Here is a 16678-nt window from a genome sequence, read left to right on the forward strand (position 1 = left end):
CAAGGCGGAATATTAATTGCAAGAAGTTTAAAGACTGCTTGCACTCGACCATTGCGTTATTTACTTATAGTCAGAATGAAGAAATTGGCTTGAATATTAGTTAAACGCTTTAGATGTCAAAAAAAGTCAGAGTTCGTAGTTCAGTCCGCTAAACGTAACCCATTTAGCCCTTGGTTGAGTACTGAGTGCTCGCCAGATTAACGAAAAAGGAAAACTGCTTGGAAAAAAAACTTCTACATAATCAGAGTCCACAAAATTGGAAGGATTATCAATTTATGTCGGCAACCTTTAAACGTACTGTTACATGCGCAAAAGATGAGTACATTAAAAATTCTATTATCTTTTTAAATCCAAATTCAAGCGTGCTTTATTTAATTAACTTCAGTTTAGAAAGAGACTCCCAATGACCGTTAATGCAGACTCAACCATCTATAACTCACATGAAATGCAAAAGTCACACCTATTACCTAAACAATTGGAAATCCCGTCCTCAACGCGCCGTAACTCTTTTGTTTTTGCTCCTGCATACTCGGACTACTGAGAAGTATCCTCTTCGGAAGTAGCACAGGCCCTTTTAAGGTTGCCAACTACAGCACCTGGCTCGGACGGCATAACAAATGCGGTGTTAAATATATTGTCCCAAGAAGCTTCGAATGAGCTTTTCAAGTTTTTAAACTACTCTATTAGTAATGCACGAGTTCACTTGAATGGAAGGTCGACAAAATTATTCTGTTACTTAAAAAGCAAGGGGCAGGGTAGGCTGTCGACAACATAAGACGAATTTCGTTAACGTCAAATGTAGTGTAGCTTATCGAAACTTTGCTTCATGGGGCATATAATAGAGGTATTTAACGAAAATCAGTTGTTGAGTCCCTGTCGAATTGGATTGAGATCTGGTTATTCAATATGGCACGGGCATGTAGACCTTGAAAGTCCCATTAACGTAACCCGGCACAAAAAAAAAAGAAAAGAACACTATGCGACTTTTGTGACCTTTGATATATGTAAAGCCCATGACAGTATTGAACGTACAATTTTAATAAATTGGTTACAGAGCCAAGGCTTACCAGGTTGTATTGTAGCATGGGTGAACTAATTATTAAAAGAGCGGGAATTCTATTGTTTTCGAAGTGGCTTTTCTTCTGGTAAACACAAGCAAACAAGAGGTCTGCCTCATGGATGGGTGCTTTCAATAGTATTGTTTATTATTTTACTGAGCAGAATCCCTGTTCATCCAGGTGTCAGTGTCTACGTTTATACTAACGACATTGCTTTCTTTTGCTATGGGTAGTGACATTTGCTCGCTTTACCAAATTTTGCAGTCGTATCTAAGGGAACTGGAAGGCTGGCTGGGTAGCTTACATTTGTACCTGAATGCTAACAAGTTTTCTACCCTTTTTTTCCCGTTTAAGATCCAGTACACATATCGCTTAACTATCATCTAGAAGATATCCCACAAGTAGAGTCACTCAAGTACCTTGGTATAATGGTTAAATCAGGGATAAGGTCCCTCAGAAAGGCTGGCCAACGTTTCGATAGGAGGACCTATCTTCATCAAAGGCGGCCTTGACATCTTCGGCAGGTTAGTTTTAACAGATTAATAGAGCGACGTCACGTGCCGTCGTTGTTGGGGGCGGCTGGCTGCGAAGTGAGAGACTGAAAAGAAAATGAGCGCTGTCGCTTGACGTCTCTAGGCGTGGTTTCTAAGACGAGGGAGGACCTTATTGAAGGCTGCCTTCACAGCGCTTGCATGAAGGCTCCCTATTTCATAGTCCATTGGATTAATATTAGGTCTCATGTTATTTCAAATATAAGTTACGATATGCCTCTGCAATTGAAGTCAAGCTTATTGCCGATGGACGTAGTTTTTCTTATTTAAAGTATGTCGGTGTAACAATAATAAATTGAACTAAGCTTATACAACGCATATCTGGATCCGCAAAAAAAAAAAAAAAAAGCCGGCAGATTGCAGACTCTGTGGGAATCGATGTTATGCGAAGCAGTGTGCAGGGAGCCTACCAAGTTAACGAAACGACGATGACAGCACCAAGATGTAGGCGGCTGTTTCATGACCTGCGTGACACACATGTCATGAGTCTTTAGAGTCCCTTTAGCTATGCCTAAGAGACCTAAAGGCCATAGTCATGATCATGACTATGACTTCGACCATCAATCTTTAGCTTTTTCCTTCACTTAGTACCGTGTTCCGAACCCATTTCAGTGGTTTTTGAGTATGAATCTTTTTGCTGAGTCATTGTCATTTTTACCGAGTCATGCTCATCACTATGACTTCTACCAACATCCTTTAGTGTTTCCTTCACTTAGTACCCACGTCAGAAACCATTTCAGTAGTTTTTGAGTGTTAATCTTTTTTTGCTGAGTCATTGTTAACTTTGCTGAGTCATGCTGATGACTATGGTTTCTACCAACGTCCTTTAGTGCTTCCTTCACTTTGCACCCACGTCCGAACCCATTTCTGTGGTTTTTGAGTGTTCATCTTTTTTGCTGAGTTATTGTAATTTTTGCTGAGTCATGCTCACGAATATGATTTCTACCATCATCCTTTAGTGTTTCTTTCACTTAGTACCCACGTCAGAACCCATTTCAGTGGTTCTTGAGTGTTATTCTTTTTTCTCTGTGTCATCATAATTTTTGCTGAGTCATGCTCATGACTGATTTCTACCATCATCCTTTACTGTTTCCTTGACTTGGTGCATAGTCCGAACTCATTCCCGAGGTTTATGAGTGTGAGTCTTTTTTCGCTGGGTCATTGTCATTTTAAGCGGCTGTTTCATGACCTACATGACACGCATGTCATGACATTCATGTCGTGATCTACCATTTATGTTCGTCATATACTTTTGTCATGCTAGGCCAATTTTGGTACCTGCCAAGTTAGCGAAACGCCCGTGAGAGCAGCAAGACGTAGGTGGCTAGATAGATAGATACTGTCAAAGTGGCATATGTTCACCAAGAAATGCTTCGCATTTAATTGTAATACATTTTTGTATATGCTGATGTTTTTATACCCGCCCGGTTACAGCCTATAAGGCTAACATTATTACATATAGTGACAGTACATAAGAGGCAGTTCCACAGCAATATTGACAGAGCAGTACCGAAACCAAAACTAACATTTTCTGATTCAGCTGTATTTTGCTTGTTTTCGCATGCTACTATTTTCGTCACGTCGTCTCTTTCGTATATTCTAAAAGGGAAAATAACTTCAGCATTTTTATGGTGCTACCTCAGAACGGCTCTCAAGTAGCCGCTAGATGACTATGTATGCGAGGATAAAACTCACCACTATTATCATCATCAACAAGGTAGCCCCTGCGCTTATAGGGAAGGTCCCCTTTTCACATCGTCCGTGCCCGTTCGAATCGCTTCGCACTGCGGACATCGACTCGAACACCATCGGCGAAATTTCTGCCTCGAGTTATATCGACGCTAGTTCGGTTCTGCAAGGGTGGAGACTGCGTGCAGGTACGGCACTGCGAGGGTCTTCTTTTTTTTTTTTTTGCGCTCGCGGTCAACGACGAAGCGGACCTTTATTCAACCCATGACAGCCGCGATCATCGTCGCTTGGACTGAGCCCGCCTTCATTCGAGACATCTTTGAACTGACGCGCTGATCGGCGCATATTCCGTCGTGCCGCCTAGCTTGATAGACGGAAAAGTGACCAGTGCACCTGGAGCACTGATACGATGGATGATATGTGGCACCAGCCGAGTTGCTCATGCACAATTAGGAGTTTCCTCGATAACCTGAGACCGGCGTTCAGCGTGTCCCACCAGTTCCAGGACTTCCAGGGCGGTGGCTTCGGAGCCGAGTGGGACGATTTTGACAGCCTCGTTGACATTTGCGATCGGTACATACATAAACAGAGGAGAAGGGAGGCGATAACCATCGTGATCGGTGACTGTGGAAGCCAGCTTACACACAGGTAAGAGACAATAATGTTTCGAGTCCTTCGCTTCAGTTACCATGTTCCTTATTTTACGGTACGGTCGGTAGTGCGTCGTAATCACAATTATTCAATGAAAACGACATAGAAAAGCGTTTTGGAATGCCAAATTACGCTGTCTGGTGACTGCGCGTTAATGCTGACTCAAATGTGTTTTGATAGTTTCCTGGAGAAAGCTCGAAGGCCGATGAATATGGGAAATTTATGCACACTTTACGTTGAAACTGAAGGCTTTGATGATTGCGACTGCTGCAAGTCAGCGCTGGATAATATTCCTGACATTTTGAACGAGTGATTTTTTAGACTGGGCCACGTAGCGTTCTGCGCGGCCACTTGTTGTTGAGTAGTCACATGTTTTTATGCATACAATATCACACATCAGCGATACCGAAAAAAAAAGATAACAGAATAAAATAACTTGTTGCTCAGGTGTAATCACACGGTAGCGATGCCGCGAAAAATTCTTTCTGAGGGCATAATCACATAACTGTAGCCAGAGCTGGGCATTGCGTAGACCACTGTGCCCTTGACAATTTGAGGTTGCGCGTACGTGTGGGAGCCTGGAAGAGGTACATGCATGGGACCTAACGTTTATGTTTCCGGGAGACAGAGTGGTATAATTGTTTGCGAGATGTACACAAGGAAATCCGGACCGCGGACCGAGAATGCTAAACTGTCCAGCTGCTGTTCATTCAGCGAAGTCTAGAAGACGGGTATGACTGCAATGTATCTGGTCATCACTCATAGTTATTTCGTTGTGCGACGCAGTTTGGGAGAAATGCTCTACTCAGTGGTTCCTGCAAGCAACAAGCGCCCAGTGCAGGAGTGCTGGCCTGTGACTTCGCCCGAATACTTCATTGACGTCACCGGTGTCCGGTCGCCTGCCCCTCTACTTTGCACGCTGCTGGTCTGCTCCGAGGAAGCACTCGACTGCGTCATGAAAAATGCTCCTGAGGTGCGTGGCTCTGAGCTCCGTTCCGTGCTTATTTTATTGCGAAAACGATTATATGGACACTCCAGGGGACTTGCCACCGTGGTCGTTGCCGTCCCCTTAGACATCGCAGCCGCCGTGATGTTCCGTATAAAGTCTAGGAGCGATAAGATCACGACCGCGCGCCCTATGATGTAGTTACAAGAAGAATGGCGAAGAAGATTCGGGGCTTGATCTCGCATGCGCTAGAGAAGAGGGTTAGGAGAATCAACGCCGTCTTCTTGCGGGCGCAAGGGGGACAGCAGGGAGATGTTTGCGCGGTAGAAGGGGGGTGGGGCGGAGGTGGGCAGGTTAGCACGTTTTTCTTTGTCTACTCCGGGCGCTGCTGCGTATTGCGCGGCTGAGCAGGCTTTATCATGGAGGTTATCTGTGGTGGGTGCAAAGTTAGGAAGCACAAGATAGCTGACGGCTTCATGTGCGATGTGTTCTCGCTCGCCTAGTTCGCGTTTAACATAGAGGCAGCGCGAAAGGCGATTCGTTTGCCACTGCTGCCGCTGAGAATCACGTCAGTGTCCTGATAGCGAGTGCGCGCGGTCATCTAGTGAGATGTGCTAATGATTGCCTGTGGACACCTTACACCATGTTTGCTAACTTAGTTTTTAAGGAGAATGTTTGCAGCAGTTTATACCACCACTAAAACTGCGGTCCCTATTATTTCGCATAGCTGTCTAATAAATGCGATCGTAATCAATGCTTCGCCTGGCTGATGAAACTTCGAACTTTTTTTTGTTCCTTCGCGGTGTCTTGGTAGCTCTATAAGGTATTTTATTTAGGCGGATTATCTGGAGAAGCAGGCATAACTTTCAGTACAATAACAAGTACCAATTTTAAGGTACCTAGGCAGCAAAGTAACCTTTTTGGCTCTTGTTTTGACTCGTGGTAGCGTTTAGGCCGGTGATCCTTCAGCCAGAGGGATGAGTACGTCCGGGAGTAATAGCGAGAGAAAAAGAGGGTTTATTCTACATATTTACAGTGGCTCCAAATATGGAAGCCCACTCCATGGGGGAGCACTGTGAAAGTCTCAGCTCACTACACATATCTGACGTGTTCTGATATGTCTGAGCACATATCAGAACACGTCAGGACACACTACTGCACTCAAGGTGTCTGCTTATGAAACATTCGTCTTCCCTAGTTGACCCGACTAGGGAATCAGATGACCTTGATGCGGCCAATCAGAGGGGCCATATTGTTCACTGAACTCCGCCTCTAATGTTGCACCTTCGATGCATGGACGAGGCAATCCGGAAGCAGGGGGTTCATACTCCTTCCACGAAAGTCGGTGGCTTAGTTTCTTGCCCTCCGACGGTCATCTTGTCAGGGTCCGGAGAATGGCCTTCGTGCTAATCCCCGCTTCTAACGAAGGGTGGCGGTTGTGGTCGGTCGCTTCTAAGTGAGCTTCTTTCTCATCGCGTCACTGCCGGTGTCGGGCCGCGTCGCCAGGTAGGCGGCCACTGATGAAAGGGGTGGCATCGGGGGAAGCAACCAAAGAATGCGCACTGCCGAGTTGGGGCACTTGTTTGCCCGTCTCGTCGGTGTCGGGGGCTGTCACCGTCTCGGCGACGCTGATGAAAGGGCCTGCCTCGATGGGAAACAATCAAAGAATGCGCCCGGCCGATTCGGGACGCAACACTCTCCAAATATACAATACAGCGCACATGTCGCCATTGTGCAATTCATGTCGAGCAGTGGTGAAGTCGTATCTGTTTAGCACAACTTGTAGATCAACGCCACATTAGAGTTATCCAAGAAGGGTTTGGGTGCGAGCTAGTTGGTATGGATGATTCGTTTTAAAACAGCGCCACAAAAGGCATCTAAAAGAGTCATACATGATTTTGTGTGGCTACGACCATGCATTGGTATTCCACACAATAATTTTCCGCAAGTTACGCTTGCGCAGTTCAGTACGAAGATAACAGCAACGGCCATTCACATTTCAGCAGTAATGGTGGACGGATGTCGCCGAAATGTTTGCTAGGCTAGGGTTGGAGTATTTCCTTCGTTGATATAATTTTATTGTGGGGAGTACGCATTTGTACTAGAGCAACATGTGCGCTAAAGTAAAAGCCGCGCTTAAAGCACTGTTCAAGCGCCCCGAATTAGCTTTTAAGAGCGGTCTTCACTATTTTTATAAGTAGAATACGACATCACTGGTTGGTCACCACTATGTATTTTCGCCTCCATGCTGATTAGCTTCACGTTCAGTTCCACAAATTGATGTATGCCACTGTTTTTGTCAATGAAAGCAATTCGAATTTGTTGATGCTTGCTTATACGGCCCCTCACCAGGTTTAGGCATTACAATTACGGAAGTGTAGTGTGGAGGCCAGTGACGATCGTGCTTGAAGAGGATTACGGAAATGTATGTGAATTATTACGGTTGCCATGCAGGAGTAGGCAGAGAAGAAAAGTCGCTTGCATGAGTTGGTGTTAAAGATCCTGTACTGTAGGCTTTGCGCAATCGCCACATCGCAACATTCTATTTCTGTAATCTCCGCTATTACTAAAGCGTTTTCAAAAATTGCTCAGGTAGGACGATCTCTGAGAAGAGCTTTACAAGTTCTAAAGTAGTATAACGAAATTTTTCTAAGGGTCCTGGTAGACGCTCCTGTCACATCAGCAAAGGAAACGGTGCGCTTCTTGCTCGCGAAGCCGGTGAGCTAAGCGTTGTGTCTTGAATTTCTAGGCATGCATTCGAATGTGTACGGTACCATAATGCGCGTGTTCAAAGTTTCTGGGCATGCAAGCCATTGTTCTATTTTCTCAAGCCGGTGTCTTCCAGGCAGACCGAATGCTGAGAATCTTCAGTTTCGTCAGTCGACTCAAAACTAAGTGCGACTCATACACCGTCGTCTTGGCCGCTTGCTCTTTTCCCAGCCGGTGGCCAGCGTTTTCCATGGTGCCCTGCTGCTGGACCCACTATGTTTCAAGGCGTCGAGCCAGTACGCGGTGGTTCTGATTATTCCGCGTGTGTTGACGCAGGCGGTTCTGCTGCCGCGCTTCTCCTACCCGTTGAGCTCCGACCCGACACAGACGCAGCGAGAGCCATGTAAGCGCAAGCCGCTCCGGTTCGTCCAGTGGCCGGAAGACGTCGATTATTGCGGGTATGTCTCGCGCTTCGCAAATGCATTTGGTCTGTGTCCAGAGACAGTGATTTTAGCAGACCGGCACAAGGAATTCGTGATGTTCAGGAATGCATTTGGAGCGGAATATGGCTGTTAGCATAATCAGATGAGTGGCGGTGTATTTTTGTAATAGATCCGCGGACGTGAACACGTGATATACCGTCTTCCGATAGGATTACTGCCGGTAGGCTACTGTTCTTTGACATCATTATTTCAGCAGTTTGCTTACAAAGGCTTGCAAACCTTGTAGGTGCAACAGTTCAGATGGTACAGGGAGGAAGCTTTCACTGCGCTTGATTTAGAATTTGTTGTTTCCGCCGGATTCGTTGGTTTTTATATGCTTCGCTCTTTAGAAGCGTGTACCTTAGATGACCGGTGATGCCTCTTTGTACGAATTGCTTATTATACTGATCTTGCACTTTACCATAGGCCTCTCAAGGTGTAGTAAACTTTTGATCTGAGGAGGTGACTCATACACGCTTTGTTGTTGCGAAGCATCAACGGTTCCAACGGCAGAACTGGACTATTTTCGCGCATAGGAGTAGTTATCTTAATCACTGAAGGGTCTGATACATCCACTGTGTAGTTAGGATCAGGCCATGTCTATTCTTAAATTGCAATTTCCGCGATTTTTTTACCGTGTCGAGGTGATGTAATATTTAGGTTCCCTAGACACCGCTTTCACGCGTCTGATACTAAAATTGTTCCGCAAATTTGAAAATTTTACATAAGCAAAATGCGTGAAAGTGAAACCCGACAGCAGCACAGCGAACTTCTTCCTGTGACGTGACGAGAGGCACATAGCGGGGAAGGAGCGCAGGGCATGTCGGTCTCGCCCGCGCAACGAACGAAACCGGCGATGAGCAGAAGCTCAGCTGATTTGTGACCGCGCCGGACCTTCGGGTGACAACGTCAGCGGCACCAGCTTTTCAGATTTGTCAGAGTGACAGCTACGATTCCAACGAATTCAATAGCCACGAATCAGCGTTCGCATTCGACCCGCCACCACGAGAGCCAGCGCTCATGCGCAATAAATCACGCAGCATCATGAAGACTAGAGTAACCCTTACCACTCATTTTATGCGTGCTGTTTGCAGTTCAGGTGTTTTGCCCCCTTCTCAGAGAAGCGCTTCGCATACTTACTATATGATGTGTAGCACGACTTTCCACATTTGTATCCCGCAAGAACACCACTGATAGTCCAAAGCACCGACTGGCGTATTTGTTTACATCAGCAGGTATAGCGACCGCTTGTCGTTCACTTGAGATATAAGGCTAGCCTTCATCAATCGCATTACTTAATGTCAGAACATAGAAAAACACGCAGATTTGGTGCATGGAAGCACCTTTGTATCACTCTGACTTGCGCTGATATGAGCTACCACGCACTTTCGAAAACAGCGAGCTGGAGGCCGTAGTATAGGAGCGTTGTTATGCTGCCTTCTTATCATTCTTCGTATTCTGTGCATGCTAACAATTGGTGTGTTCCGTAAAATAGACATATATTAGGACAATGCGCGTATGATCGTTCAATTAGGAGACGCGCAATTAGGAGACGCGCGGAAACGCCGATACCAGTATTGGCACCGTTGGCAGCCAAACGAGGTGGGGCTGTTTAGGCTGCTGTATCGAACGGGCCTCCGCTTGCTGCCCATTTCGCATAAGAGGCAAAAAGTGCACATCCAAAGCTAAGTAAGGGGTCAGGATAACATTAGGTAAAGATACACCCATGCGCGTAGTAATATTTAATTTATGGAAGTGTCGGCGAGTGCGACTGGCCTCCTTCGAGAATGGCAACGTACCGATGTTGATAGCGTGCCGCGTCGTCGCTTCTAGTTTTTTTTGTCTGCACTGTACGAAATGAGGAAGGGTTTACTTCAAATCAGTATGGTCAAAACTCAACTACAGAAGCTGTTTTCTTCATCCTAATGGCTTAATTCGCTTCCGGCTAGTCGATCAGGTCTGCCAACTGAGATAGGGTCAAACTTGGCTGAACGTGATCGTCATCGGCTGAAACGTTGTGTGCGGATGGCGGGGTTCGAAGTAAACGCAGCCAAGGAACCAACACCACTTGTCTCTCATCTCTTGCCCGTCCACACAGAACGTAACTTTTCGCGACACCAACTTCTCACGCCAACACTCTAGCTCACTATCACTAGCTCACTCCTCGAGTTTGTCCGCTGCCAGTCATTCCCTGCATGCTCTGCGTATACCTCCTTCTACGTAATAACCAAATGTGGCCAGTAGCTGAGGAACAGGCAAGGCAGGTGTTTCGAGGGAATGAACGAAATTAATTGAGTAAAACATCTGCGCAACTCTTAAGCCTGATGTTTTCAAGAAATGAGGGTACCATGCAGAAGAACGCATTCAGCAAATTTCATTGAGATCCGTTGATCGCGAAAAATCGCCGGAGTTGCTTTTAAGGCAGGAAATTTTTTGTCATTGTACTTTGGAATCTAATAGGAATATTAAAAAAAGGGGGCGTTGAAAAAGTTTCATTGAATGCAGATAATTTCTTACATCACTCAAGGCGCATGTTATTTTCTACCTAACGTACACAAGAATTTAAGTAGAGTTTGACCTCTCATCGATCACGTCTTACGCGGTTGGTTTAATGCTCGAGTTTTGCGCTGTTTTGGATGCCGCGGCCTGATCAATCGACAATCTAGAAAGAATCACCGAAACTTTTTTTAACGTAAACATTCACATCTCAAACCCGCTATATGAATCTGTGGCACGTCGTAGTGGTGGGATTCCGGTATAATTTTGTCTACTCCGGTTTTCTGAACGTGCGCGTAAAGTTGAGTGCAGGTACGTATTTGAATTCACCCCCACCGTAATGCGGCAGCCGCTACCGGGATGAAACACGCGACCTCGAGCTCAGCAGCACAATGCCGTAGCCACTAAGCTGACGCGGCGGGTAGGAAGAAATTCAATGCCCCATGCAACCGTAACCCAGTCAGCAATACCGTGCTTACGTTATCACATACCCCCACATTATTCTACTTGGGGTCATCGAAGCCACCCGTCATCCACCAACACGATCCCTGAGCCTTACGAGCTGCTTTATATCTAATCTTTCGCGCTTCATTTTGATAATGTATGAAATTGGAAGGTTTTCTTGATTTCGCTGAGACGCGCAGTTACAGTGAGGTTGAAGCTGGTAGTTTGAGCCCATCAAAACTGTTGGAGCATGCTACTTTTCTTGTTGGAGCTAAGTTTCTTTGCAGAAGTTTTTTCTCTGCACGAACACGTGTACTAACTATTCTGGATGATTTACATGGGCTGCTATACTTCGAACTTCGTATGCAAATAAACACAAGCTTTAGCCTACAGAAAACGGTTAGACTCATGCGCGATATGACACTTGATTTGAAGGATCTGCCCGAGCTATGTCCACTTCATTGCTTGTGTACTGACGTATCTCTAGAGAGCGGAGTTCTTGCAAAGAATATACTAATGGGCATATTGGTAATCCATACTCAATAGTGAATACTGATAACAAATGGTGATGAGGGTAGATGAGATGTCTTGTCTCGTATATCGTCGTTATTCTGTTTGCGCTGGTCGTTTCAGTTGCTCGCATAGAAAGCAACCTAATGAAAAGAAAGAAAGCTTTAAGTATCGAGGTAAGTGTGACTTGTTTAAACTGTGAAGTGTAACATCGCGAAAATGCAAAGTGGTTTATGATGAACGCCGCCGTGGTGGGCTCCGAATTATTCTGATACCCCTGGGTTTAACGTGCATTCAAAGCACGGTGCGCGAGCTTTTTTGCACTTCGCCTCATCGGAATGGGGCCACTGCGTCCACAAATGAAACCTGTCACCTCATGCTTGGCAACAGAACGCCTTAGGCACTGAGCCACCATTATGGATCGGCACTTTATCCATCTAGCGTCCCAAATGGTGCATTTATCTTGGGTGAATGCTGAGAAATGTTGACCTCTGTGTGGTTTGTGTTGACCGATTGTGAATTGAGGGGGAAGGGGGGGGGGGGCTTGCATACTGTAACGATATATTTTTTCAATTCGTTTTATTTTCTCGCTTCGTAAGGGGTCCGTGCTATGCTCCGACTGTGCGCTGCTATTACTATGATAGTCACGTCGTGAGCGGTAGAAGTTGAGAAACAAATAGAACCTTAACAAAGGAATCGTTCCAATATACCAGCCCTGTTTGACCCTAGTAATTGATCTATCAAGATGTTTTCCCAGAGTACGGTTTTATTGTTCATTGTCAAAAGGTCACCATCATTGTAGTGAAAAATATAAAGCTTTCACTAGAATTATATAGGTTTTTTTGCCCCTTTTTGCCCTAATAACTTCGAGCAGATCGTTGTCGCGCTCTTCTGGCACCGAGCTCAGCGCGAGGGAGGAGCAGGACGCACAGAACCATCGCCGGAATTGGCGGACCATAGAGCGGGCCGGTCACCCTCTCTCCGGGCAGATGGGCCGGAAGATCCCCGAGACGATGGCCGTTGCTGAGCCCTGCTTTGAGCTGCCTTTCTTCAGCGACATCAGCCGAGAGCAACCCGAGCATCCTCACCTGCTTAACGAATGGACGACGCTGCAGAGGTGGAAGACATCGAAGACGGCCTCAAGGCGCGCCATCTTGTCGCCACTGATCCACGACGGAAGGGCGGTGTGCACAGTCACCTGACGCGGAATGCTCGCCAGGCCCAATTTAAATTAATTAATCATATAAACCGTGATGAGAGGATTCGAGCGAAAAACATGGGATTTTGAGTGGGCCCAAAAATACCGACGCCTTACGGAAAATAGCTCAAACATCTATAATTTAGGAAGCTTCAACCGAAAGGCTGGCCGAAGAGCGCGTGCTACGGTGCTCACGCCGTTCGTGCATTTGGCACATGATATGTTAATGTGGTTTAGCACTTGGTGTGTTTAGCCATGAAGTATGACGGTTAACTTTTAAAAGGACGACTTATAATAAACTTGTGTTGATCGTTGTATCGTGGTCTTTTGCATGTGGAAAAAGACTCTAAGGTATCTCATCACTGAGTCTGAAATTGTGGGGTTCAACGTCCAGAAGCTGCACAGTGCGCTTGGGGGGGGGGGGGGGGGGGTAACCTTAAGTTTGGAAGAGAGCTAGAAAGAGACAGCGAGCGATTAGAAAGGGGGATTTGGAGTTATTTTGATCAAGGGTTCTTAAGACTCTGCCAAAGCACCGATCGTTTTTTCGATCGTTTTTTTTTCTTATTTAGAGTAAGTCGGTGTAACAATAATAAATTGGACTAAGCTCATACAACGCATATCCTGATCCGCCAAGAAAAAACATGGTCTTCTTTGAAGTAAGCAGAGTGAGGCCGCACCTGATGTCAAGATAATAGGGGAGAACTTAATTGTCCGACCGACTTTAGAGTATGCTAATGTAGCGTGGGATTTTCACAGCCAAAAACGTATTCCAATATTCGAGCTATAGCTAACATTGAGCTGCTCACGGCCGAGCTGCTCCCAGCGCGGCCGTGCGCCCTTATCTTGAAGGCTATCTGTTGGCCCGTGCGTGCCTCATCTTCAAAGCGATGTGCGATGGGGACAAAGTGCATTCGCCGAGTGCCGGTAGCTTCGTATGCGCTGTGCTTTCGACGTTCGCGTTGAAGCGAGACGAGAGACAGCGCGAAGGTCGATTTGCCCGCTGCTGCTGGCGCGCTTTCTCACTCCGGTGTTTTCACAGCGACTTTCCGCGGTCATCGAGCGCGATTTGTTCTTGTGTACCTGTGCGCGCGTGACACCGTGCTTGTTTATTTAGTTAGTAAGCGCATGTTTACAGCTTTATACGGTCCATTTAACTACTATCCTTGCTTCGTATAGCCATCTACTAATTTGCTATCGCAATCGATGCTTCGCCTTTCGGGCGTAAGTGCGACTTTTTTTCTTCAAAAATTTTGCACCGAGATAGATTGGCTAACCAGCTCATGATATGACAAAGCAAAATTCTAGCTATAGGCATTTCTGTTCCAGGCTGCATCCCAATGACTTTAGTTAGCGTTTATTTCCCAGGAGGCATTCTGAATACTAGTGTTCTAAATTCAGTACCTACGTCCTGTAGAAATAAATCATTTCAGCTGGGGACTTTAACTCCCATCATACTTTGTGGGGGTTAAGACCGATTGGAGTGGTAAACGTTTGTGGGATTGGGCTGCTAACAATAATCTGTTATGCATTAAAGCAAGAACACCCACATTTGTTTGTAGTCAGGCACTTTCCGCGATAGATCTTACTTTCTATGATGTCTAGTTTGTCTATCTCCACATGGTCTGTTATAAACTCGGACACAAGCAGTGACCATCTTCCTATATATTTTGAGTTAGTATGCCGGTTGACTCAAATTACGATGCATTCAAATACTTTTGTTAATTTCAGCACATTCAAAAAGACCTTACGCATGGCTTCATCTAATCAGTAATGTGATAAGGATGAAGAAAAGGCAATTAACTTATTTTCTGTTTTCGAAGATTCCGTAAAGAAATCTCAATTCACTGTGCAATTCGCTTCAAGTGGGTCTTCTAACCCTTCGTGGGACAAAGAGTGCTCACGTGATTACAGGAGAAGAAAACCAGCGTTGCAAAAATTACTTCATAACCATGCTGCAGTGTCTTAGCAAATGGAGAGACTATCAGTTCGCGGCCACAACATTTAAGAACAGTTGCAAATGCGAATCGCAGCTTTGATTGTATGCACTTAGAATTTCTTTAAAAGGCCACCTACAGAAAAGCACTCTTTCGATTTATGAGCAGTGAAAAGGTCATTCAGGCGCAAATAAATGTTGACTCTGTGGTTCCAATACCGAGCGAATTGGCCAAATTACTGGAACGAATTGCTAAAGGTCTAGAAAGTCGCTTTAAGTCGATTTAGCCCTATCACGTTACACCACCTACACATGGGGAAGACTTCGAAGAAGTGACAGTTTTGAAGTGGACAAATGTCCTAAGCCAGCTACCCAGTTCAGTGCCAGGTCTGACGACATTACTACGGCAATAATAGGAACTTTATTGAAGGTATCGCTTGATACTTTACTTACCATGGTAAACCATTCAATTAAATATGTGTGGATTCCTACAGAATGGAGACCTGCAAAAGTAACCCCAATAATGAAAAAGTAAGGCACCGGTTACGCCTGAGATAGCAGTCGGCCAATATCGCTTACATCTAACCTAGTAAAACTCATAGTAAGAATCTTACACAACCGCATAGATAATTGGCTTACAGCGAGCATGATTTGGAGCCCATGCCAAATTGGCTTCAGACGTGGGTGCTCAATATGGTGTGCCGATGTCGACCTAGAAAGTCGTATTCAACTAGCTCGTTGCCAAAAAAAAAAATTGCTGCCTTTGTCACTTTACATATAACTAACGCACTTCAGAATGCAGGTCTGCCAAATTATGTAATCACGTAGGTTTATGTATTTTTAAACTTCACAGAATTTTACTGCTTTCAACACAAATTGGACTCATTAATGTAAAACAGTCAGGAGTTTTACCCCAAGGTTCAGTTCTATGACAGTGCTGTTAAATGTTTTACTGAGTACTGTACCTTTACAACAAGATGTGCATGCGTACCTATATGCCAACGACATCGCATTTTTTGCTGCATTGGTAGATTTACATGGTTTGTACCAAACTCTACAATTTGATATGAATAGCCTAGAATTGTGGCTTGATGGCATGAGCCTCTCTCTAAATAGCAGCAAAAAGCCCCATCCTAATTTTCCCGCCAATAGTTGTTGTGGAACAGTCAATTCTTTATCGACAACAGTATCCCGCAGGTGAATTCACTTAAATATTTTATTGTTATGTACAAGGAAAAGCTTCGAGTCCGCATATTGAGCATATTACCTCAAATGGAGCATGCGCAGTAGGAATGTTGCGTAGACTTAGCAGCAATGGATTAGGATTGCGTTGGCATGCGCTGATTATGATCTATTGCATGTATGTTCGCCCTATAATAGAGTTTGGCTGCGTTTTGTTTTCTGCCAAAACTGCATACAAAATTTGCCCTCTGTTTCTATTAGAACGAGAAGCACTACGTTTATGTCTTGGGGTTCCTTAATTCATGGCTAATGATATATTAGATCAAGAAGTACGGCTCCCATCTCTTATCATGCGATTTCATATCCTACCGTTACAAACTTTCCTAAAGATATATCCATCTCCACAGAGGAGGTCACAATACACTTTCGTTATTGGTTCGGCCTCATTTTTTAAGCATCAGTGGTATCGCTCCCGCTTACCTCAAGTTGTTTTCGTACAAAAACTATTGGAAAAACGTTTAAAGGACTGTGTTTAAACCAATGCGCACACTGGCTAACGTGTTCCCAAAACCAAAGGACCGCACCCCCTCCGACGAACAAAGCGGAGTTGTGTACAAAGTTAACTGCACGGAATGTGATGCCTGCTACATCGGTGAGACCGGGCGACGACGTCATACTCGCATCAAGGAACACGTCAGGGACGTCACCAAAGCCACACATTCAACACGTGCCAAGACGGAATTAGTCGACCACTGCCTGACGAAAGGACACGTGTTTGATTTCGATAATGTGACGACGCTGGCACGGGAACAACGATGGGGCCCAAGGA

The 16678-nt window shown here is 45.3% G+C and overlaps 1 protein-coding gene across 1 annotated transcript; it reads left to right on the plus strand.

The window, feature by feature from the left end:
• Positions 1 to 4904: 4904 nt before the first annotated feature.
• Positions 4905 to 12969, plus strand: LOC125942420 (uncharacterized). The gene is made up of 3 exons (XM_049660575.1): positions 4905 to 4922; positions 7836 to 8062; positions 12411 to 12969. Exons 1-3 carry the CDS (start codon positions 4905 to 4907, stop codon positions 12736 to 12738), a joined length of 573 nt encoding a protein of 190 aa, XP_049516532.1. The 3' UTR covers positions 12739 to 12969.
• Positions 12970 to 16678: the final 3709 nt, after the last annotated feature.

This window comes from Dermacentor silvarum, chromosome 1 (genome assembly GCF_013339745.2).
Source record: "Dermacentor silvarum isolate Dsil-2018 chromosome 1, BIME_Dsil_1.4, whole genome shotgun sequence".
Lineage (NCBI taxonomy): Eukaryota > Metazoa > Arthropoda > Arachnida > Ixodida > Ixodidae > Dermacentor > Dermacentor silvarum.

Bases quoted from the DNA above. Each gene is read 5' to 3' on its own strand.
- LOC125942420 (XM_049660575.1), top strand. The intron at 8,063-12,410 runs GTATGTCTCGCG...AACTTCGAGCAG, and splicing joins GAAGACGTCGATTATTGCGG to ATCGTTGTCGCGCTCTTCTG.